The sequence below is a fragment of the Carassius gibelio genome, chromosome B18 (genome assembly GCF_023724105.1).
Source record: "Carassius gibelio isolate Cgi1373 ecotype wild population from Czech Republic chromosome B18, carGib1.2-hapl.c, whole genome shotgun sequence".
In the NCBI taxonomy this organism is placed as follows: Eukaryota; Metazoa; Chordata; class Actinopteri; order Cypriniformes; family Cyprinidae; genus Carassius; species Carassius gibelio.
In genome coordinates, this window is record NC_068413.1 from 21,300,414 (window position 1) to 21,327,196 (window position 26,783).

The following is a 26,783-nucleotide window of genomic DNA, read 5'->3' on the forward strand; positions in this document are numbered from 1 at the left end:
AAATTAGGTGTCATCAGCGCAGACCATGATCCACTTACTATACATAATCCATTGCGATGTATTTGTTATTAAATGAACGTTTCGTCAGATTGCCTTTCATTCAAGCCCTCGGTTTATCCGCACTCATAACATTAGCACATCAGTTCAGAATCAATCATCAAAAGAATCAGTTCGGTTCAGACGCGGTGTGAGTCAGTCGGCTTCATGCTGAATCACGAATGCGCAGTATCATCAGCTCCTCGTTTCTCGAATCGGACGCGTCCGAAAGAAACGGTTTTCGGTTCAGTGTACTGGTGATCCAAAAACCGATGCAACCGAGTACCAAAGACAGCAGCAGCATCGAACAGATGCTGCACAGCTCAGCATTGCAGGATTTGCAAGACCAGAATTGACCAAACAAGCAATGCAACTTTATGATGAAAGTTCTCCAAGACAACAAGAAATTCATAATGTCATCATTAAGGATCTCCTCATTGGCTGCACTTTACCTCTCTCAAATGTGGGGGAGAGGCATTAAATAATTGAAATGTCAGCTTTAACTGGAGGACAATATAGTGTGATACAATAATAAAACAGGTTCATTTGTATTTTCATGCACTTGTAATACAATAAAACCTTTGAAACCCTTTTTTGATAGGAAACTAGTTCTGTTGACATAAAATAAAAATGTTCAATGGCAATGACTAGATGTAACTGGTATTTGTTTATTACATTTTTATATTGCCATTGGTTTAATGGGTTGAAAGGTTAAAATATTAATAGAATGTAAAAATTTACAATACCAATTTATAATCTTTTTTAATTTAATTACTTTCTGGACTCGGGCGGACTCGGCCTTTAAGAACTCGGACCCTTTTGGACTCGGACTCGGACTCGGATTTGGACTCGATGTTTGTGGACTTGGTCTTGACTCATACTCGACAAAGGTGGACTCGAACCCAACTCTAAGTAACAGCCTTTAATTCAGGACTGTAAAGCAAAAGGATGGCAGGCATCGCAGTTTCCAGTGGAAATAGGATGTAGAGGCTTCCCTGCCAAATCAGTACGGAGGCTGATGTCAGCTTAAGGCATGGATGAGAAGAGGAAGAAACATGCTGCTCACAGGATGGCTTCATGCTGGATATGGAGCAAAAGAGAGGAAGAAAGCTGGAAGACATGAGCAGATGGGCAGTGGCTTGGCCACCACTACCAACCCACCAAACAGAGAGTGTTGTGGTAAGGATTGAAACACTCAAGGAAGGTTGGGAACCACCTGATGACATCTGGCTGGCATTATGGCTGAAAGCTATGGTTACATAAATGACTAACCGAAGAAAGCACCTTGTAGGTGTATTTCACATCGGAACCCTATAAAAAAAGTTTATATGTAGCACTAAAAAGGCTCTGCTTTTGTTACAAGAACCTAAGAACCCTTTTTTTGGTACTGTTTAAAACCATTTTTCTTAAGAGTGTGAGTTTATGATGAACTGTAAAATGTGCATATGACACTAATAGCACATGGCCTATTAGAAACAAAAATAATAAATAAATAATTACAGTAAGTAAGCTCTGTCATTTAAAAAAGCTTTTTTCATGTATTATCTATAAAGCTTTTACATTATATTACAAACTACCTTTCAAAAGTTTGGGGTCCATATTTATTTAATTGATTGGTGCTTTAAATTGTTCAAAAATGTCCGTAAAGATATTTATATTGATTCTATGTCAAATAAATGCTGTTCTTTTGATCTTTCTCTTCACCAAAATGTCTTAAAAAGAATCAGAACAATCATGTTCAACATTGATAATAAGAAGAAACGTTTCTTATGCAGCAAATCAGCATATTAGAAATATCATGTGGCACTTAAGACTAGAGTAAAGTTCAGCTTTGACATCACAGTAAAAAGTCAACGTTGCCATCACAGGAATAAATTCAACATATATTAAAACAGAAAACTTTTGTTTTCAAGTTGCAATTGTATAATGAATTTGGGCTAAAAGTGCAGACTCTAATCTTTCATTTGAGGGTATTCACCTCAAAATTGTAGGAATAATTACAGCTCTTTAATATATACTGTACATCCCCTTTTTCAAGGGACCATAAGTAATTGGAAAATTGACTCAAAAGCTTTTTCATGGACAGGCGTGGGTTACTCGCTCATTATTTCTACATCAATTAAGCAGGTAAAAGTTCTGGAGTTGAAGTGTGCCATTTGCATTTGGGAGCTCTTGCTCTGAACCACATCATGTGGTCTCCATACAGGTGAAACGATTGTTGCGCTCTAAATAATGCTGGGTTGTTTCAACCCAACTTTGGGTCAAATATGAACTAACCCAGCTGTTGGGTTCAATTTTTACATTACATTTTAAAACCCAAAAGTTGGGTTAGTCCATATTTGACCCAATGTTGGGTTGAAACAACCCAGCATTTTTTAACAAATCCATCAGAAGGAAAGCAGGAACATTAGATGTGGCCAACTCAACAGTTTGGTACATTCTGAGGAAAAATTCATTAAAAATAATGCACTGGTGAGTTCAGCAACATAGACAAATCCTCAGAGAATCCTCTCTATGGTGAAGAAAGACCATTTCACAACATCCAGCTAAGTGAAGAACACTCTTCAGGAGGTAGGGGTGTCACTGTCAAAGTCAACAATCAATAGAATACTTCAGAAGAGCAAACACAGAGGGTTCACCACAAGGTGGAAACAAGGCCAGATTAGACTTTGCAGGAAAAAAAAGAAAAGAAAAAAAGAAAAAGAAAGCCAGACCACTTCTTTAAATGCATTCTTTGGACGGCAGAAATTAAGATCAACCTGTACCAGAATGATGGGAAGAAAAAATATGTAGAAGGCTTGGAACAGCTCATGATCCAAAGCATTTGACCACAAATGATTCTCAACCAAATTTTTAAAATGAACATTTTATTTATGATTACATTTATTGTCCAATTACATTACCCCTGAGAATGTGAGGACTTTGTATAAAAAATGTTGTGATTCCTAAGCATTTTGTTATATATTTTTTTCAACCCCCTGAATTAAAGCTTAAAATCTGCTCTTCAATTAAATCTTGATTGTATCGCTTTTAATTTATTTTGTTGGCATACGGAGCCAAAGTTATAAGAAAATGTATCAGTCTCCAAACATACAGAATATGGACCTACCTACACATATATATATATATAAAGAAAGAAAGAAAGAAAGAAAGAAAGAAAGAAAGAAAGAAAGAAAGAAAAGAAAGAAACTGAACTAAGCAAGTCTTATCCCAGACAGCCATTGTGAGACATGCTTCAAAGATGTGTATTACAATATAAACCTGGTCTACTTTGATTTCATGTTGACTTTAAAGCAGACCCTTTGAATGCCTCTGATGTCTCTGAAGCATTTTGAAAGTTCAAGGACACACATGTGCTAAAAAGGGATTCGTTCATGGTGTGTCTGTGGTGTAATTGAAGCACACACAGGGGTGAAGATAACAAGGAAAGTGCCATAGTACAGTGGTATGTACGTGCACACTCAACTTTCTATAGAGGTCTGTTGTAAGCAGTTTCCTAGCAACACTGACTGTGAGGGCAACTGTCCTTTGTTAATACCAACAACAGGTCTTCCCTTCATCGGCCGACCCTGCCATCCGCTGCGAAGGCCTGATCTTATTGAAACTTACATGAAACAAACATTTACGGGATCTGAACAGGGCGCCAGAGGAAATGCACACACACAGATTTATGCAGGTCAGATATCTGAGCCGGCATGACTCAAGCAAATCAATGACTTAAAAAAGCACAGCAAACACATAAACAAACTCAAACGCAGTTGTTTTCTGCCAGTGATGGATATTTGTATGGGAAGAAAGAGTAAGGCGAAACACCTGCTGTTTATAAATGCTACTCGCTTGTGATCTCCCCTATCCTGTGTGCTTTAAGATCAGGGAGACACAATCACAGCCTGAACATGTTTACTGTCAGGTTTTCACAATTCTGTGCCCCGCAAGGATTCTTCACTTTCAAAACGGCACAGTTAGAGCCAAATGGCACCGAATACTGAAGGAAAATCAGTTCAAGATGCATTTGGAAAGATTTAGCAGAACCACGGTGACCTTCAAAACATGCTATCGATTTAGGGAAGTTTGTTTTGCTCAGCTTCCTTCGAAATTAACATTGTCCACCAAGGACAATGTACCTCATTTCAAGTACATAGCCGAAGACAAATGCAAATGCAAATTCTGGTGTGTCACGAATGCTAATTACAGTATTGGACATCTGCATGAAACCTCACATGGACTGAGAAATGTCAACAGAGTGTAATCTTGCAAATTAAAACGGATCTGTGTGGTGCTAATTAACATAATTTACATCATTGGCAAACATTGCAGCACAGCAAAATGATAGAAAAATGAGCTAAGCTACTTTGTAAATGATAAAATGAAGATCGTAGGAGCGTAGGTGTGTTTATTTCAAACAAATTATCACTTTTCAGACCACAAAAGGAAATATAATTGACAGATAATCAAAAAAAAAAAAAAGAAAAAAGAAATGCAGGAAACTATAAAGAATCTATTATTACAAACTGGAAAATGTGAAATTGCTGCCCTGGACTCCCGACTTCCATCTCACATAGCCTTTGGACTGTTTGACAGCATGAGATCATCTTGGCATAGTGGCCATCATTCGTTCAAGTTCATCTATTTGGATCCTTCATAGATCCATAATTGCTTCAACATGTTCACTGCGTTTGTTGGGACTTTCACGCAACAATATTTTTAGAGCTATACCAGATTATTATTATATTTTTTTTTTACTTTTTCCCTCGATGCAGTCATGCAAGCTCTGTTTTTCAGTTTTGTTGAAGGTGATTAAATCAACAGTTTTTCAGTAGCTGTTGAAGAGATTAAATTAGTATTTTCAATCAAATGCTCTGCGATGGCACTTCTTGGTTCCTCAGGCGGAATTGGAAATAAGCGGTTTTAAATTAGCGCTTCATTAAAATGGAGCTAAAAATGACCAGAAACTGATGCATGGTGTTGAAACACTGCATTTACAAAAGATTGTGGTTTCTTTTGATCATCATTGGAATGGGTGGATCAGGAGAAACCAATTGACCTGTGGTTGGCGTTAGTAGATCTGTACTGAATGCAAATCTGAAAATCACAGCATTTTACCTTTTAAAGCACAGCTGCAGTTTTACCTTTTTATGATTTTATCTTTTCATATTAACACTTTTATTCAGCAAGGATGCTTTAAAGGTTTAGTTCACCCAAAAAAATAAAATAAATAATAATAATAATTATTATTATCTCACTAATTACTCACCCTCATGTTATTCCAATCTCGTAAGACCTTCGTTCATCTACAGGATACAAATTAAAATATTTGTGATGAAATTGGTGAGCTTTCTGAACCTGCATAGACAACAGTGCAACTACCATGTTCAAGGACCAGAAAAGTGCATTGTTAAATTAGCCCATGTGTCTCCATCATTTTATGAAGCCACAAGAATACAAAAATAATGATTTAATTCAACAATTTCTTCTCCTCTGTGTTAGTTCTGTGTTCCGTGTTGATTCACGGTCGGTGTTGATGCATGGTCAGAAAGCTCTTGGATTAAATCAAACATATCTTAATTTGTGTTCTGAAGATGAACAAAGGTCTTACGGGGTGTGGAACGACATAAGGGGGAGTAATTAAAGACAGAATTTGCAGAGTGTTTTTGTTGCATGAACTATATTTAAACAAAGGTTAATGTCCAGTCTGTTTTACAGAAATAAAACTTTTGATGTTACGTTTCTGTAAAAGTAAATGGCTTTTAATGTAAAAGACTTGTGTCTATGTACTTTGCATATGTTAAATGGTCAAATATATGTTGTAAAATATATATGCATGAATTATTGTGTATATATTAAATAATCCCATTAGAAAGTAGAAGCAATTACAGGGAGTGCAGAAAAATAACATGGTTGCATTTTTCTGTATAAACTGAGGCCTGACATCATCAAAAACATCTGGATAACAAAACACAAGGTTTAGGTAAAAAAAAAAAAAAAAAAAAAAAAAAAAAAAAAACTCATATTTTAACTGAAAAAGTGCAACTTTATGAAGTTAAACAAGTGAAAGTATTGATTCAGAGGCACACTGAAGATCATGGGTGGTGCTGTAAGTGTTTCCTGAGACATGGCGTGTGTGGAAAAGAGAAAGACGCCCTACCTGGATCTCGTCAGACGTCAGGCTGCCTTTCATGTCGCTGCTCTTTTTCTTAGGTGGCGGAGGGGCCGGCTTATGAGCAGGGGGGAGGTCAGTCCTGTTGGAAGAAAAAAAAACAGACTGACACCCGGTACCCTGAGAGAGCTTTCATGCGCCCGTGGCTTAAGCCTTGTATGAGCACACGTAATGAGGAGTCATGCCCACGTCTGCCTTTCCCGCCTGCCGGGGGTTTGATAGGCATCTCCTTACACTGCCTTTGTTGTAGCCAGTGCCATTTCAGCCGTGCCCTTTCAATGGCTCTCACTAGCAATGGAGAGAGAGATAATGAAACCGGATTGTAATGGGCAAAATGGAGAGGAAAGAATGGGAGCGTTAGGACAAGGGCGGCTTGAATTATAGCCCACCAATGTTCCCATCAATCCCTTAAAGTCTCAGACAGACAGCAAACAGAGCACACAGGTCTGATCCATAATGTGAGATGCAGTAGGGCAGAGTTGCACCAGCCATTCGTTACTTCAATTCAGAGTCGCCATCAAACTGGGAGACAACGGGGAACGCTGTGAAAATGTCATACCACGCCTCATGAATTTTATTATAATTTGCAGACGTAGTATAAATTGAGACATAAAGTTCACACTAGGTCACAAATAACTAGTATCGGGTTAACTTGGCTTGTAAATAACTCTATTTTAATTTGGTTTTACTTTTAACTAGTGTTGTTCAATTGCCAAATTTGTGAAATCAACTCTGGAATCCTCACTATTCTTTCTTTCTTTCTTTCTTTCTTTCTTTCTTTCTTTCTTTCTTTCTTTCTTTCTTTCTTTCTTTCTTTCTTTTCTCTCTCTCTCTCTCTTTATCTATCTATTTTTGAAGAAATACGTTCACCTGACGACATGATTTGAAGACATGATCCTTTTAAAGGTCCTTAATATTGCTATATATACTATCACCATCTTTTCCCTGCTGAAGAAAGGCATTTATTTTAGACATCTAGGACGCATCTGTATTTGTGCATCATTGAATGTCCTGTTTGTTTTAGGTCCAAAACATGTAGGAAACTGATTTGCAGAAATGAATCTGGAGTTCCATCACATTTAGCGAATGTCTAGTGTCGGAGGCAACACAATACAAGTAACAGAGTTACATAATAAGATATCTTTTTTCTCAAGTAACTAGTAAAGTAATGCATTACTTTTTAAGTAAAAAATTTGCCATAACTTAATACCATGTGACCAATACTTGGAATTCGTGCTCTGCATTTAGTAGCACGTTTAGCTAAACTCTAACTTGTGCATTGCAGTGGTTATACTGCAGAAAGCACTCAGTCACCTGCTCTCTAACCCAACCCATGACCTCACACATAACACTTCAGCACACCTGGGCCTCAGCGCACACCTGATGTGGTCCTGGAGAGTTCATGCAAACACCCAATATTCAGTTTTACTTCAAATAAGTCACCAGTCACTGAGCAAAAACTGTAGAACGACATCTGGCGAATCATAAACTCTCCAATTTTCTGCACTGTAATTTCATTCATAAAGCCTGAAAATTCAAATAAAAGCCAGTTCCCAGAGGAGAACTCAGACAAAACTCCAAAGCAGATGTCAAACTGCCACACACACGTACACAAGCTCACACACGTAAGCACACGTTCCTATGCAAGATGATGTGAGAATGTGGGTGTATACACAAATACACATCTGCACGCACCCATACATACACAGACGCTGCTCTAATACGTTTCTGAGTGTCATTATTTGCATCACATAGAGGAGACCCAAATAATTCAATGTGACAAGTGAGCTGCGCAGGCATTGCCATCTAATTTCCAGAAAGAGGAAAGCTCTTTCCTCAAACATGTTAGGAGTCAGACATCATCCTGCTTATTCTGACAAGATGCCTGTGCTGATAGATAATGAAGCATGGTCTCTCTCTCTGTGTGTGTGTGTGTGTGTGTGTGTGTGTGTGTGTGTGTGTGTGTGTGCTCATGTTTTTGTGACATATCAGGACACAACTTTGTATAATGACATGGGTATGACACATGTATTACAAGGAGAGGGTGATTTTTTGACATAACTTATGACTTATGACATAACCCATGTCCCCATTTTTCAAAATACGTAAATCATACAGAAGTAAAAATTCACAAAGTTTCCTGTGAGGGTAAGGGTTAGGTGTAGGGTTCGTGTAGGGCCATAGAATATACAGTTTGTACAGTATAAAAACCATTACGCCAATGGGTTGTCCCTACTTTTCACAAAAACAAACATGTGTGTGTGTGTGTCAAAAATAGAGCAAGGGAAAGACAGGATGTATAATGCTTTTACATTTTACACAAATGCACTACAACGTACATTTTAGAGGCAAACACACCGCCTCATGTCACTGTGGAGTTGCTTGACCTTTCCACGAGGGCAAACGGGCTATATAAAGTCAGGGCTGCTTTGCGCATGAGTGCCTCTCTCCATTTCCTCTTTTATACACATCACTTCCACTTCACAACACCTTGTATCACGGCAGAACAGAGGAGTGGCAATTCTGACATTCATAGTCAGAATTTAAAACAATAAGTGACGTGACATTCATAAAAAAAATAAAATAAAGAGTGAAATTTGCATATAAAAAAAAAATCAAACATATTTTTGAACCATTACAATTTTTCCACTATAACATTATTATGTAAAATTTCTAAAAATGCATTATTGTAATTGGAATGTATGGAAGCCAATTTCTGCCACGGAATTAAAATTAGATACATTTTAAATAAATAAATAGCAACATTTTATCTCACAATTAGAATGGAAGTTGATATATGAGATGAAATATGATTTGTGATGAAATATGATCTGTTATTCAGAATGGCAAGATATAAACTCGGAATGCTGAGAAGAAAAAAATCTGAATTACGAGAGACAGAATTACAGAATTAAAAGGAATTAAACTGTGGCGAGTGGGGCGGGGCCGAGAGGCGTGGGAACGAGGAGTCAGGCCAGGTGTAGTGATTGGAGATGAGCTGCACCTGCGCCCCACCGCCGGTATCGAGTCCCACGTAGGAGATGGAAGGATATAAAACTGGAGCGACTATAGTGAAGGACGAGAGAGGACCAGGCCTGGGCCATATTTTATGTTTTGGTTTTTATTTTGAGCGCACCAGTCGTCCGTGAGGGGCTGGTGTGCTGTTTTGTATTTATTTTGTGATTATTAAAATGTCTTTTGATTGTGCGCCGGTTCCCGCCTCCTTCTTCCCGATGATTATGGAGATTTTATCGTTACAGTGGTGCCGAAGCCCGGGAGAAGGAGGGACGCGCTGCTGAAGATCCCTCGCCGCTGTGGTGATATGGAGGGGCGATATGGAGGGGCGGCTGCCGTCTGTGAGGGAGCGGAGGAGTCCGCGCCGTTCGCCAGGGGGCCGGAGCCTGCTGCCTCCGCGAAGGAATCCGGAGGGGCAGGGAACGGGGGACTCCTGCCGGCTGCCCAAAACCGGAGGAGCCGTTGCCGTCCACCGGGCGGCGGAGGAGTGTCGTGCCGTCCGCCGAGGGCCATCCAGTGCCACCGCCGGGCACCGCGGAGGAGATCACCCAGCTGGTGGAGGGCCGAGCAGCAGTGCGTCTGGGAACCGGAATTTTTTTTTTTTTTCTCTCTCCCCTCTCTCGTCCCTGTCGCTCCTCCTTCCATCTCCTTTTCTCTCGCTTCGTCTGTCCTATCCCCAGGTTCCTGCAGGTCCCCGTTAGCGGTCGCCCCCGGAGGGAGGGGGGTTGGGAGTAGAGCGCAGTCTCAAGGGTACCCCCCGGCCTGCGAGGGGCGATGGGGGTGTGTGGCGAGTATTTGTGTAGGCCTGGAAACCAGTTCGCATTTTAGCACTTCTGATTTCATCATCTTGAACTTAATTGTAGGGGGTGGGGGGTTGTTTGGTTAAATGCCCCAAAGAAGGTATGTGGTCAACACAAGAGCTCTCTCTCTCTCTCTCTCTCTCTCTCTCTCTCTCTCTCTCTCTCTCTCTCTCTCTCTCTCTCTCTATATATATATATATATATATATATATATATATACTGAACATAATTATAAACGCAGGCATTTTGTTTTTGCTCCCATTTTTTATGAGCTGAACTCGAAGATCTAAGACTTTTTCTATGTACACAAAAGGCCTATTTCTTTCAAATATCATTCATAAATCTGTCTAAATCTGTGTTAGTAAGCACTTCTCCTTTGCTGAGATAATTCATCCACTTCACAGATATCAAGATGCTGATTAGACAGCATGATTATTGCACAGGTGTGCCTTAGGCTCGCCACAATAAAGGGCACTCTAAAATAACAAGTTTTATCACACACCACAATGCCACAGATGTCCCAAGTTTTGAGGGAGCGTGCAATTGGCATGCTGACTGCAGGAATGACCACCAGAGCTGTTGCCCATGAATTGAATGTTAATTTCTCTACCATAAGCTGTCTCTGAAGGTGTTTCAGAAAATTTGGCAGTACATCCAACCGGCCTCAAAACCACAGACCATGTGTAACCACACCAGACCAGGACCTCTACATCCAGCATCTTCACCTCCAAGATCATCTGAGACCAGCCACCCAGATAGCTGCTTCAACAACAGGTTTGCATAACTAAAGAATTTCTGTACAATCTGTCAGAAACTGAAGCTCATCTGGATGCTCATCGTCCTCATCGGGGTCTTGACCTGACTGCAGTTCATCGTCAAAACTGACTTGAGTGGGCAAATGCTTGCATTCAGTGGCATCTGGCACTTTGGAGAGATGTTCTCTTCATGGATGAATCCAGGTTTTCACTGTGCAGTTCAGATGGCAGACAGCGTGTATGGCGTTGTGTGGGTGAGCAGTTTGCTGATGTCAACGTTGTGGATGGAGTGGCCCATGGTGGCAGTGCGGGCTATTGTATGGGCAGGCGTACGTTATGGACAACAAACAAAGGTGCATTTTATTGATGACATTTTGAATGCACAGAGATACCATGACAAGATCCTGAGACCCATTGTTGTGCCATTCATCCACAATCACAGCTCATATTGCAGCATGATAATACATGGCCCCATGTTGCAAGGATCTCTACACAATTACTGGAAGCTGAAGGCCAGCATACTGACCGGACATATCACCCACTTAGCATGTCTGTAACCCCAAACCCACCCACCCACACCTGTGAAGTGGATGGATTATCTTGGCAAAGGAGACGTTCTCACTAACACTGATTTAGACAGATTTATGAACAATATTTGAGAGAAATAGGCCTTTTGTGTACATAGAAAAAGTCTTAGATCTTTGAGTTCAGCAAATTATACTTAAAGTACAGTTTTATTGCACTGGAGAACACATTTTGAATTTTACATTAAAAGATTTTATTAATTAGCTGATGCGAATGTCTCATAAGTAAAAATGACCCATATTTCAAGTCACATTCTACCAAGGGTGTCATTTTAACTTTAATTTCGATGCTTTGGCGGTTCTAACACAAAAGCTTTCTCCAGGTATTGCTTCTTTGTTACAGACACACTCATCAAAAAATAAAAGATGAAAATGAAAAAGAAAAGAGCTCCAAAAAGATAAATAATTGAAGAAATGGAACACGTACATACGCACTTTTCACACAGACAACAATTACACAGGATAATGATGATGCATTATAATTAACATAAAAGCTGTCAAGAGTCCATAATTCTACCAAACCACATATCTGCATAAGCATGCAAATGACTGAAGCTGTTTTAAGGTGCTCTAAATATGAGTAATGTAACTGCCAGTCTAAACACCGCTTACAGGCTGTGATAAAAGAATATGTGAATTCTGCCGAGTTTCTAGAATGTACAGTTTCTTGTACTACAATGCTGTGAGGTTCTATCATCTTGTATCACATCTCGTTTACTGTCTGCTTGTAAAAAGCAACAAAAAAAACTAATGAATATGCAAAAAAATGAATATGCAAAATGTCAGAGTTTAGTATAATGGTGTGGAGTTAGTTGCAAGAAAGCAATATTCTGTTATCCTTTTTTCTGTTGTTTTCTATGTCTAGAGTGTGTGTGTGTGTGTGTGTGTGTGTGTGTGTGTGTGTGTATGTGGGGGGGGGGGGGTCTAGTGCAAAATCAACTAATGTTATAACATCACTACTGCACAGCAAAAAGGACCTTGTGTGCCCAGCCTGCTTCTATTTAAATTTAAGACAGACACACAGTGCAATTAGAGCAGACTGGGTCTTCTTGACCCGTGTCCTCAGAAGCTGTTCCTAACTGGTCACAACTGGAGACAGATGTACTGCAGCAATGCAGTGTCCAATCAGCAGCTGTCTGCAGTTCTAGGACTGACATGTTTCTCTATATTTTACAGGACTTAACCATTCACCAATGCTAAAATGCAATTTGAACATTATGTAAAACAATAGCCTAAAAAGCGTAACGGCTAAAGGTAATGCTTCCGGTCTGGCAGAAAGTGGGAGAGGAGACTAGAGGCCATTATTATTATTATTAATATTTATTTATCTATTTATTTTTATTATTTATAATTTTTTTTTTATTTTTGAGTGGATATCAGTGGAATTGGGGCCTCACTATGCTGAATAAACAGCTTTTTAGAGGAAACTGCTTATCATTTAATTAATCAACAGCCTATCTGCAAATTTTCAACATGTTTTACACTAAACAATAATTTTGGATTTAAATATTTTTATAGTTTACCATGAAAAAAATACAAAAATGCTGTTCTATAAGAGAAGTCACTGACTTTTGAAACAGGTGGGATTCAGCTTACGGCACTCATTCATTCCTATGGTATCCGTAAACGACAATTGATTTTCACCCAACTCTGACTGAAATTCAATGATGTCAAGACTTACAATCTTGATTAGTTATTAAGGGACTCATGATCCAAATTTGTAATTATGCTTTCTCCAATAGTAAGTAATACAGACCTTCTCATCTCCTTATAGTAGGACAATCTCTGTGTCTAGTAGGTTTAAGAGTCTGAACCATTTTGAGTTCATGTACACTGACTCAAGGAATTACTAATAAAAATTTGTAAAAGTAAAATGCTGATTTTTTGCTGTTGATGTTTTATATGACTTAATGTTTATATTTAATATGCTTTAATATGCTTCCAAGTTATTTTGGAGCTTTCACAGCCCGCGTCAGGAGCCCTCAGGAGGGAGTGCCAAAATTAAAATATACTATCTTTAATTAATTCTTCTTTCCGGTGGATTGTCTCATTCTGTTTGTGACACTGTACACTGCAAAACCATGCCATTTTTTTACTACCAAGACGCAGTTTCTGACCGTGAGTTATTCCATAACGGAGTCAAACAATTCTGTCTCTGAAGAACTGAAATGTAAACAAAGGAATTATGATCCATATTACAAAATTATTGCTTCGTTGGACTAAACGTGCTCCATGAGATGTCATTCAGTGGACCCTTACCTTTCTAACTAAACCGGGATTTACAGCAGTGGATGTGTTTATGAGTCGTTATTACGACGGATCTGGTATGTACAGTGTTTCCATTGCTCAAATTGTTATGTGTACTGCTTACACAAATGTAGCAAATACAGTCTTTATAAGCTTTCCATTGAAAAACAGCAATCTGTCGTTGATGCTTGAGGCTTAGATCTTTATAATGATACATAGTTTGTCAAGATTAAATTTGTTCCGTTTCATTTAATCTATTCGTAAACACTAACACGTGCGAGTTTATGGGCTTTCAGGATGAGGGCCTCGGGGTGCTGGCTAACAGGTTAAATGAGTCCAACCCCTAAGATTACTGTTATAAACATGAGCCGCGTCTAAAAGGCAAAGGGGGAGGTGTTGCTTGAATTTATAACAACGTTTTCAGGATTTCTCAGAGGGCAGGCTTCAAGTATAACTCGTTTGAAGTAATGGTGCTTCATATAACATTATCCAGAGAAACAAATGTTAATGATAAATCCCCAGTTATGTTTGTACTGGCTACTGTATACAGGCCACCAGGGCACCATACAGACTTTATTAAGAGTTTGGTGATTTTACATGCAAGTTAGTTCTGGCTGCAGATAAAGTTTTAATAGTTGGTGATTTTAATATCCATGTTGATAATGAAAAAAATGCATTGGGATCAGCATTTATAGACATTCTGAACTCTATTGGGGTTAGAAAACACGTTTCAGGACCTACTCATTGTCCAAATCATACTCTAGATTTAATACTGTCACATGGAATTTATGTTGATTAGTGTTGAAATTATGTAGCCAAGTGATGATATCTCAGATCATTATTTAGTTTTGTGCAAACTTCATATAGCCAAAATTGTAAATTCTAGTTCTTGTTACAAGTATGGAAGAACCATCACTTCTACCACAAAAGACTGCTTTTGCCGCTGCACAAGAAGGCCGCCACCCCAGCGCCGCTGCACAGAATGGCCGCCGACCTAGCTCCACTGCACATGATGGCCGCCAACCCAGCACCACGAGGCAAGATGGAAGCCAACCCAACACCACAGCACAAGATGGCCACCAGCTCAGCGCCACGAGGCAAGATGGAAGCCAGCCCAGCTCCACAGCACAAGATGGCCGTCAGCCAAGCGCCACGAGGCAAGATGGAAGCCAGCACAGCGCCACAGCACAAAGGTGTCACCAGCCCAGCGCCACGGTGCAAGATGGCCGGCAGCTCAGCGCCAACGCCCAAAATGGCCGCTGAGACGTTTTTGGATTATTTCTCCAGGCTGTCAAAGATCCTAGAGATTCCCAAAACTGTTCACGTCCCGTCTGCTGAGCCAGCACCACAGTACAAGATGGTCACCAACCCAGCGACACTGCACAAGATGGACGCCAGCCCGGAGCCACTGCAGAGGATGGCAGCTAATGTGGCCTTCCTGAGTTGAGTCAGGTGCCTGTTGACTTTCCAGAGTTGAGTCAGATTCCGGTTGACCCTCCAGAGTTGAGTCAGGTGTTCATGGACCCTCCAGAGTCATGGTTAGTCACTGTCGACCTTCCAGAGTCAGGGTTAGTTACCGTTGACCTTCCAGAGTCAGGGCTAGTTCCTGTTGACCTTCCAGAGTCAAGTCAAATTCCAGTTGACTATCCAGAGTCGAGTCAGGCTCCTGTTGACCATCCAGAGTCGAGTCACATTCCAGTTGATCCTCCTGAATCAAGACTGATTCCTGTTGACCTTCCAGAGTCGAGTCAGGTGCCCGTTGACTTTCCAGAGTTGAGTCAGGTTCCGGTTGACCCTCCAAAGCCAGGTCAGGTGCTCATGGACCTTCCAGAGTCAGGGTTAGTCACCGTCGCCCTTCCAGAGTCAGGGTTAGTCACCGTTGACCTTCCAGAGTCAGGGCTAGTTCCTGTCGACCTTCCAGAGTTGAGTCAGGTGCCCGTTGAATTTTCAGAGTTGAGTCAGGTTCCGGTTGACCCTCCAAAGTTGAGTCAGATGCTCATGGACCCTCCAGAGTCAGGGTTAGTCACCGTCGACCTTCCAGAGTCAGGGTTAGTCACCGTCGACCTTCCAGAGTCAGGGTTAGTCACCGTTGACCTTCCAGAGTCAGGGATAGTTACCATGGACTTTCCAGAGTCAAGGTTAGTCACTGTTCACTTTCCTGAGTCAAGTCAAGTCACTGGTGATCTTCAAGGACAGACTCAAGTCACTGGTGATCTTCAAGGACAGACTCAAGTCACTGGTGATCTTCAAGGACAGACTCAAGTCACCGGTGATCTTCATGAACAAAGGCAAGTCACAGGTGATCTTCATGAACAAATGCAAGTCACCAATAATCTTCATGAGCAGAGTCAAGTCGGCACTGATCTTCTGGAATCCAGTATAAACACCATGGGATTACCAGAGTTTCGTCACTTCTCGGTGGAACTACTCGAGCCTCTCCATGGTTCTGATGAACTACCAGAATCTCCTCGCCTCTGTGAAACTTCCAGAGACTCATCATGTCTCAGTCGAACTCTTTGAGCACCCGACTGTTCCTGTTGTGGCCACGGAGGCTACCCCTTACATGTTCATGTCTTATGTTGCAGACTTGCCCAACCAGACTTGTCCTTCCGTTGGCCCGGCCGCACGGATGTGGTGGTCTTCTGCTCCGCCCTGGGGGAATCCGATTTCGACCACATGGACGTGGTGGTCTTCTGATCCGCCCTGGAGGGCACCCGTTCTGACCACACGGTTGTGGTGGTCATCTGCTCCGCCTTGGAGGGCTTCCGCCCTGACCACATGGTTGTGGTGGTCCTCTGCTCCGCCCTGGGGGGCTTCCGCCCTGACCACATGGTTGTGGTGGTCTTCTACTCCGCTCTGGGGGACTCCGGCCTCGACCACAAGGATGTGGTGGTTTTCTGTTCCGCCCTGGGGGGCATCCATCCCGACCACACGGAGGTGGTGGTCTTCTGCTCCGCCCTGGGGGGCTTCCGGCCTGACCACACGGTTGTGGTGGTCCTCTGCTCTACCCTGAGGGGCTTCAGCCGTGACCACATGGTTGTGGTGGTCTTCTGCTCTGCTCTGGGGGACTCCGGCCTCAACCACAAGGACATGGTTGTCTTCTTTTCCGTCCCGACCACACGAAGGTGGTGGTCTTCTGCTCCGCCCTGGGGGCTTCCGCCCTGAACACATGGTTGTGGTGGTCTCCTGTTCCGCCCTGGGGGGCTTCCGCCTTGAACACACGGTTGTGGTGGTCTCCTGCTCCGCCCTGGGGGGCTTCCGCCTTGACCACATGGTTGTGGTGGTCTCCTGCTCCGCCCTGGGGGACTCCGGCCACGACCACAAGGATGTGGTTGTCTTCTGTTCTGCCCTGGGGGGCATCCATCCCGACCACACGGAGGTGGTGGTCTTCTGCTCCGCCCTGGGGGGCTTCCGCCCTGACCACACGGTCAGCCCTCCCCCTGATCCTCCGCCGGTCCACCTCCCTCCTGGGTTTCTAGTCTGTGTCTGTCATTCCATTTCCCTCTAGGACCTGGCCCTCCATCCCTCCCCCTGATCCTCCGCCGGTCCACCACCCTCCTGGACTCCTTGTTTTGTGTTGCACTTCTCTTGTCTCTGTTTCCCCATTCTACCTGGTCCTCTTGTCTCTGTTTTACCATGTTATCTGGCCTTCCGTCCCTCCCCCTAGTCCTACGCCGCTCCACCTCCCTCCTGGTCTCTTTGTCTGTTTGGTTTTCCCTTGGGTTCGGGTGGAGCATCTGGCAGCTACTCCGTGGAGGAGGGGGTAATGTCATGCTGTCTAGTCTCTGTTTCCCTGGGTGTCCACTAGTGGGCTCACTTCCTCTTAGGCACTTCACCATAGGCACTAGAATTCCTCTAGTCTGGTCCTGTCTTCACAGTAATTGCACTCCAGTTAATTGCAGGAAATCTATTGTCATTAGCCTCCTTATAAATACCAGTCTTTCCCTGTTGTCCCTTCATATACCAGCCTTCTCGTATCCCGAGTTCCCTCATAATCTTCTCGTATCTCCGAGTTCCCTTTCCTTTTCCTTGCCTCTTCCCTCTTTTGTTTTATTTATTTTTGGACTGTATTTTTTGGCTTTGACCTCTGCTTGTTTTACCACGATTTGGATTACCCTGGAATTGTTAATAAACATCTGCGATTGGATCTCTCTTTCTCCCTGTGTTTCACTGGTCGTGAATCGTTACAATAAGTGTCTCATCACACGCCTACCGTCTAGGTAGGTAGCTCACAATGTTTTGGAACAGGTAGGAAGTATGTTTGTGTGTAAGAGAGAGAGAAACCCAGACTTCCAGAGAGATAAGCCTTGACAGACAGCGTCACTTCCAGAAGCACCATTATCTTTCTTCAAATGAATAAACTAATGAAAGGAAACTAAATAATTCAGCTTTTCTTTTCATAGAAAAAAATAACTCACTCTTTGATCCCATTTTGAATTCAATGTGATTGCTCTATAAAGAAAATGTATGTTATTATTGACTTAATTAGACTTATGAGGTACCACAGTAGTTTACCTTTTTTTTCTTATTGAGTATTAAGCTGAGACACAGAATAGTGCTTTAATTCAAATGTGTACCAAGTATGAATCACAGTGCTGAACAATTGATTTGGCTTTTAAAATCCACCAGGAATGAAAGACGCCCAGACACAGCAAGCAGAAAATAATGTTTCAGTTGTGTATGTAACCCTTGTTCCCCGGAGGGAATGAAGACATCACGTGAGATGGTGACCAACAAATTGGGATCTGAAGGGAACTCATTTTTCCAGTCTGTTGCATTTCAGCTGCATTGGTTTAAATAGCTCACTATACTCTAACAATCTTATATCTGATGAATGAAGACAATCACTCTTAATACTTCTTTAAATTAAATGGAATTTATCTGCACAAAAGTGTAAAGAGAAGTTAAAGGACCCCACCCCCCTAAATAATAATAATAATAATAATAATAATAATAATAATAATAATAATAATAATAATAATAATAAAAGACAATTAATCACTTACCCCCATATAATTTCAAAGCCGAAAAAGCTTATTCCGTCTTCGGAACACAATTTAATATTTTTTGGATGAAAACCAAGAGGCTTGTTACTGTCCCATAAACTGCCAATTAAAATACACTGTCAAGGTCCAGGAAAGTATGAAAAGCATTGTCAGAATTGTCCATCTGCCATCAGTGGTTCAACGATAATGTTTTGAAGTGACGAGATTACAAAACTAAAATAATGACTCTAGTCTCTCCCAACATCACTGTAGTGTAGGCTGCATACACTCTTCTGTGTCAGCCGCATCACAAGGATGCACTGTTTTCGACAGCATATGAATGACGCATATGAGTGTACGCAGCCTGCGCTGCGGTGATGTGGGGAGAGACAAAAGAGAAGACAAAATCTTTTCAGCTGCATATGGGGTATACCATAGTCTCCATATTTCACATCTATTATGATCCAATATGAAGGGACAGAAATCCCCCATATATGTGTGTATATATATATATTTTATTTTTTTATTTTCTTGGGTGTTAAAATATTGTGCCATGAACCGGCCTACAGGTTGACTGCTCCATCCAAATACTCAAACCTGCATTGGGAACGGTGTTGACAGAAAACCATTGTTGACAGGAAACATAGGAGTTACGGTTTTCTCGAGGATGTCTGGCCACTTTCACGACTTGCCCTTCTCCTTGGTCTGTCGGCCACGAAAGGCTCAGGGCAGCTTAAGAGTGGAGATTTGACAGGGATAGAGAGAAAAACATAGCTAATCCCTGCTCTGAAAAGAGTAATCTATGAGAAAGAGTTAGGAAGAAGGAGAAGAGACAGAAAAAAAGTGAAATTACTTTCTGGAATCCTTTGACAAAGGAAGTGAGGCTATCAGTCAAGAGATGCAGTCTAAATCCATAGAGAAGAAGAAAAGGTTTAAATATGATGTCTTTTTTTTTGTCCCTCTGTTTTTTGTTTTTGTTTTGTTTGTTTGTTTGTTTTTTTACAATTAGAGCTGCAACCTGGCCTGCCAGTGAATCCAAGTTAATCTTGTGTTTCTTTATGACTTCAGGTCCAGATCTCCATGGGCAGGATGTGAAGTGTGGCCATTCTCTGGCACCTTCATTGATCTCTGTTGATCACAATCTTATTTGGTAATTTAAATGCTAATGACACTTCTAATTGTGCAACATGGAAAATGCAATCTGATGTGGGGGAGAAAATGATACGCTGGTCTAACCGTCTGTCTATTTATCTGTCCATCAGTATATCTGTCTGTCTATCTATCCATCTGTCAATGTATCTTTCTGTCTCTGTGTATTTGTCTATCTGTCAGTCTATCTATCTATCTGCTTATCCATCTGTCTATCAAGCCATCTGTCTATCGTTTTTTCTGTGTATTTTCAATGTATCTGTCCATCTGTCTATCTGTCTGTCTATACTGTACATCAGTCTGTCTATCATCCATCTGTTCTTGTATAGGTCTATCTTTTTGTCTTTCAGTTTATCCATCCGTCTATGTATCCATCTATCTGTCTCTGTCTGATAGATAGATAGATAGATAGATAGATAGATAGATAGATAGATAGATAGATAGATAGATAGATAGATAGATAGATAGATAGATAGATAGATAGATAGATAGATTGATTGATTGAATGTATTTTAAATGTATTTAAGCTAAATCATTTACTGTAGTTGCTGAGATACAGCAAATTTCAGGTGCTGTGAAATCTCTTCAAGAAAACCTATAGCCGATCCATATTCTTGTCTATGGCTTATAATCAACCCTGTCATTGCTCTGTCACTTGATCATGCTTGCTGCTAGTGCACGGAAGTTAAATTATTGCAGCACAACCTTTAATATCACTTCAGCTCTGGTTGTCAGAAGTCAATACCAGCCCACTTATGGGCCAAACTGCTCTCAAAAATCAAATAGTGCCACATTATTATTTTACACAGGAACACATTTAGAATCAAGGGAATAGATTGCATTGATTATATACCTCGGAGTCAACATAAAATGACTTATTATCACAAACTCATCCCTAGGGATAGATATTATGCTTTATTGCATTGTGCCTTTATCTGTTTTCACAGACTGCCTATCCATTGAGAACTGAATAGCAGTAACTGACTCCTTGAACTGCCAGTGGCGTTCTTCATGATCAGCAACCAGCCGTTATGTGTCATTTAGGCCTCTGTGAGAACTGAGAATTATGGGAATTGACTATTTCTGACAAATCATTGTAAAGCCACTAAGAGGCACTGAGCTCACAAACTCTTATAGATATCCCTGTTACCAGACTCTTTGTTGCGACTCTGACAAGCTTTGATTTGTACTTCACCTTGATTTCAAAACTACTCCATTGTGATATTAAACACTGCATAAACATCACAAAGGATGATGCAATCCTATCCAAAGGAAAATAAATAAATAAACAAATAAATGAAACATACAGAATATTATATTATATTATATTATATTATATTATATTATATTATATTATATTATATTATATTATACTTTGTAAATATTTTTTTTTTTTTAAATGTTCCGTAAAATATACGGAAAAAAAAACGGCAGCTGTGATTTCCAGAATTGTACCGTAAAAAGACAGTAACACTGTGTTTGGTTTGATGGTTTTATACCATAAAAATACAGTTACACCGTTTTAGGTTTAATGGCTTTACATTAAATTTACAGTTTAGGTTTAATGGCTTTACCTTAAATTTACAGTTGAATACTGTAATTTAACTGATATAATATTAATACACCAACTTACTGAAGTACTGAAATCTGTTTTGTAACTTTGTATTACACTGGTAACCACCAAAAGAAGGTGGTGATGAAAAAGTCATGTCATGAAACAAGCAGCTTTTAAATAATAAGATACATAGAAGGTACAGAGTGTGATTCACATAGACACTAAATACCATCATGGTGAGACTCATTAAACTGAAATAAACATTATATGTAACATAGAACCCTAATAAGCATAACAGATAAGAAAAAAAATAAAAATAAGAAGAAACATAGTTATTTCAAAGAAAAAAACATCTAATTCAAACAAAATTTGAAATGCAATGCAGAGAATTCTCGGAACATAAGTTTACGGTTTTTCCCTATAAGGTTTACAGGAAATTACCATTAACCATTTAACAGGTTTATGCTGTAGCATTTCAATTTTTTTTTACAGTTAAAATCGCAGACATTTTTTACAGTGTATATTATATTATATTATATTATATTATATTATATTATATTATATTATATTATATTAAATTATATTATATTATATTCACTATAACTCACCATTCAGCAATCAATATTTGAAAAATTATTTGAGGAAGTTTTTTTTTTTTTTTTTTTCAATATGTATATCTAGGCAAAACGGTTCTTAATAGTGTTAATAAACATACAAGCACAGACAGCTCTACTATCACTGAAACATCAGCAACAATCAGCACTAGATGAGGACCACTGTTCACCAGGGACTCGTATTCTGGACATGCAGACAGAAACAGACAGAAACATGCTTGCAGGCAATACAGAGAGAGAAAAGAGACCAACGGAGGTTAGGGAGTTTTAGCATATTGAGCAGAGTTTGCCGTGTGAGTCAGTGTAAAGTAGTTTGAGATTTAGAAGTAACACACATAACTTTTCATCAAAAGAGTGCATGATGAAAGTGCACACTTCAAAAAGCTTAACTTTGTAGCTTGCAAACATCATTTAGGCATTTCTTCATCTTCATTTCTTTTGCTACTGCAGTCATCCAAAAAACTACCGTGTTTGCGGTTGGGTAAAAACTATCACAACTATTAAAACTTGGACAGTAAGGAATTCATACATTTATTTTATTTTTTTTTTTATTTTCCTGAGACGTATCTACAAATATAGGAGAGACAGGGCAGTGTTCTACTTATTTTATCTGAGTTTTTATTTATTTTTATTTATTTTTTTCACATCATGTCTCAAACTTTGATATAATTCCTTGATTTATCTGATACAAGCAAAACTAGTTTGAAAATTTTAACCTAACATGACCATTAGATTATAATTCAAATAATCATTAAGTCACCCCACATCAAATTTAACAGGAAGACGTGTAGAGTTGGATGATTCTGTGATTGTACTCCAGTCAATTCAAATGGAAACCCAAGGGAACACTTATGTGAGTATGTATGTGAATGAATGAATGAATGAATTATAATTGTGACCTTTGGGTTCCCGAATATTTACTGCAATAATAATAATAATAATAATAATAATAATAATAATAATAATAATAATAAATCTTTAGTATTGACCTGTGAGATATTAAAATTAAAAGGGAAAACGTGATATATATATATATATATATATATATATATATATATATATATATATATATATATATATATATATATATATATATACATACATATATATATATATACACATATATATATATATATATATATATATATATATATATATATATATATATATATATATATATATATATATATATATATATATATATATATATATATATATATTATACAAAATTTTATGCTTAATTTCTTTAAATTAAGCATAAATTAAGTCATTTTGTTCAGAATGTATCTTGATTTAAGAATGTCTGGTTATTCATATTGGAAACATGACAGAATTTCGGATTGATTATATATTCAACATTTCTGTCTTATTAATGCTCAAATGCTGCTCACGCAGAGCTCCAAACAAACAGAACTGGAGGCCATCATGCCACACAAAGACTCTATGAGGGGAAATTCAGAAAGGGGGTAGACTAGGAGGCCTTGGCCTTTACTTTCCTGGTGGGGGATTCGGGTTTCTCTGGGACCTTATTCCCAGGGGCCTCTGGCTTTGTCACACAGCTATCAGCCACTGCGATGCTGGGATCCAGAGAGAGAGAGAGAGAGAGAGAGAGGTTACTGAAGCAAAGCAGCAGAGAAAGACAGCAAGCGAGAGAGGAGAGCCTCATTTGTTCCTAATTCATTCCTGTGAGACCAAATCAGCGTGCTTTATTTGTCTCTTTAGGCCTGTGGATTGATTGCGAGAGAGAGAACGTGGGCAGATGCCAGGTCTTTAGCAGGCTACTCCATCTTAGGTGCCGTTTCACAAGGTCGACTGGAGCATATTGACTCTTGACACAGATAAAAGGTGCGACAGGATGCGTGTTAGAGCTTCAGCCGAACGCTTTGACACTTATTGCAGCTGCACGGGGTGATTTACATTACCGACAAACACAAGTGCTTATTGCTGGGTGGTAAATTTAGAATTCTTGTGGGGAAACAACAGCACTACATTCAATTATGATGGTTTGAAAACCCCCTTACTTTGCCTTCATAAATAATGAAATAGTGAAATTACATGTAGGATGGAAAAATAAGGCATTCTGAGTAAATCACAGAAGGACTGAAAGAGAAAGAAAACAAACAGCCAAGAGGCCTACAGTACACACTGTTTAGAAAAAAAAAAGAGTTTGCGAAGCTGTAAATAAAACAATGATTACTGACATATGTTTTACAAGTATTGATGCCCTAGTAGGCAAATGCATTATTTTTTGCATATTATTATTTATTATTATTATTATTATTATTTGAGTCCTTAGCCATCTTCAAGAATTGGCTTAAAACACATCTCTTCCATCTTTATTTGACCCTCTAACTTTAACACTCACTATTCTAATTCTATTCTTTAAAAAATCTAACTACCTTTCTAATCTTTTTTTGTATTCTATTTTCTTTTAATTTATTATGCAATTGTATATGTATGTGTGTGTTTATGTGTAAAGACCTCTAACTAGCTTGCTCTATTCTTTTATTTTTTTATTCTATCTGTTTTCTTTTTATTTATTATATTAGTTAAAATCCCATGCTACGTGTACTGTGCTAACCTAACTGAGACTTGTTATAGCACTTATATATCATTGCTCTTTTTGTTGTTTTTGATTGCTTCCACTGTCTTCATCTGTAAGTCGCTTTGGATAAAAGCGTCTGCTAAATGAATAAGTGTAAATGTATTATTATTATTTTATTTTTTTTTATGATCCTGACAAATTTTCTTGTGATTTCAAGTTAAAAAAGTTGTTTTCTCAACATAAAAAGCTGTTTTTTAATTTAAAAAATGATGAGAAATATTGCACCTTGTAAGTGCACCGTGTTTCATTCACGTTAGCTCGGTAATAAAGTTACACACCTAACAGCTTCCTTCTCGAGTTCCAAAACAACTTTAACTTTGTCGAGATCACAAGAAAATTCAGTTGTGATAACGAGAAAACAAGAAAGGGCTTGCTTTGGGGTTACAAGAAAATGCAATTTCAGTCCTTTTACTTCAAAATTTCTTACTGATGAATAATTAATTAAATGTGTTACTGTTTCTTCGCATGTAACGTTTACTAGCAATTTCTAAGTGAAAATAGTGCTATAAACTGAATGTTTTATATTTATAACATTTCATATTTACAATAATTGCTATAATATGCATTTTATGCATATCAATCATTATTCAAAATTTTATTTATTTATTTATTTATTTTTTCTTTTTTGGAAAGCTACACCATATAGAGTTTTACCTTGTCATAAAAAAGGATGTTATCTTAGATTTTGCTCAAAACCACATGATTTTACTTGTTGTTTGATTTGGCAAAAATAAATAAAAATAAATAAATAATAATAATAAAATAAAAAGTTTTTCAAATATTAGTAAGCAGTGTAGCAGGTTTGTTAAAATGTTGTGCTACAATACAGACCACTTTTCCAACTGATGCTTACTTAGACCTGCTTCCAAACTCAAATATCAAGCTTTTAAATCATAAAACAAAATGTGAGTGTCTCTCAAATGAGCATCATAATTTCATCTCTGAGGTAATTAAAAACTCCTGTGCCAGATTTCATGCACCCTCACACTGGTTTGCCAAGGCAATATTCCCATGAAGGACAGAAGCCAACACTCTCCAGTGAGGGATTAATTACCCTCTCAGAAGGACAGATTACACTAACTTTAAATATCATTAAATTATTACATGGGGATAAACGGCAATATGCTGATTTACTGATCCAAGTGACTCAGTGTAGGGTGAAAGTGATATAATTACCTGTGTTTAGTGTTTTTGAACTGAAGCATGACTAAAGAAGTTGCTAATAGGACTGGTTCTGGAAGCAGTCAGGGTGTGTGAGTCCACATCTCAGTGTGGCAGAGAAAGAAAGCCATGTGTCCTTACATTCATCTCCCAGTGTTTTTATTTTATATGAAGACAGTGGCCACGTTGAATTTTGGCCTGTTCACTGAGCATTCTGGGAAGGATCTCAGAGGAAATACTTAGCTGGAAACTGGCTGCAATATGTTTCAGTACAATATGTTAATGTCAACATGTTTCTTACATACTGTAAGAATGTGGAATATTGAAAATTTACCTATTAAATATAACATTATACAGCCGATAAAAATATTTATCACAATGTAATTTTATCTTGAATGGTAATTTAAAGGTAAACCAACAAAACTGCATCAAATTATTAAGACATCTTGATTTTATTTAATTGTTTTTTCTTGCCATGGATTCCTCCCTTTATTTGACCATAAAACTTTATAAACTGTAATAAAACATTTATTTATACAACAACAAAAAACAAGTCTAATTATCTCATGTAATTTTGTGGTTTAAACAATATTATCTTGCTTTATGATGTTTAAAGTATTTATTTATTTATTTATTTGTGATTTAAATTAATAGTTTGCCCGCAAAAATGAAAAAATTAACTGGTGAAAACAATGTTATGGATAGAGGACTTGCAATTTAGCTAGAAGCAATGTTTGAAAATTAAAACATCTTTATTATTATTATTTATTTTTTTATAGCTACATAGCTTCTTTTTTTATACATAGCTTTTCAACTTTTTCAAAGTTATGTGGACTACTTGTGGATTATCGTGATGCTTTTATCAGCTCCTTGGAGTCTCATTCTGATGGCACCACTGATGTATTCCCCCTATTTTTTATAAGCCACCGGAACATTTCCCCTTTAAAACATCTCCACTCTCAATTAATTTAATTTATAAAATCATATACCACAGACCACATCCAGAAAAATCTATGTACTTTGTAGTACTTATACTTACTAGTACTTAAACTAGTACTTACTAGTTTAATAATTGCATTATAAATTTCAATAATTTAATTATTAATATTTTATTTCAATA

At 38.7% G+C, this 26,783-nt stretch overlaps 1 protein-coding gene across 3 annotated transcripts in view; it reads right to left on the reverse strand.

Annotated features, from left to right (window-relative positions):
* The window catches only part of nectin1b (nectin cell adhesion molecule 1b), a 214,762-nt gene that overhangs the window by 33,823 nt on the left and 154,156 nt on the right, over positions 1 to 26,783 (reverse strand). For all 3 annotated transcript variants that reach the window (XM_052582553.1, XM_052582557.1, XM_052582556.1), the window contains exon 7: positions 6,182 to 6,275. In XM_052582553.1, the coding sequence (XP_052438513.1) occupies positions 6,182 to 6,275 (94 nt within the window). The remainder of the gene's footprint in view (positions 1 to 6,181; positions 6,276 to 26,783) is intronic.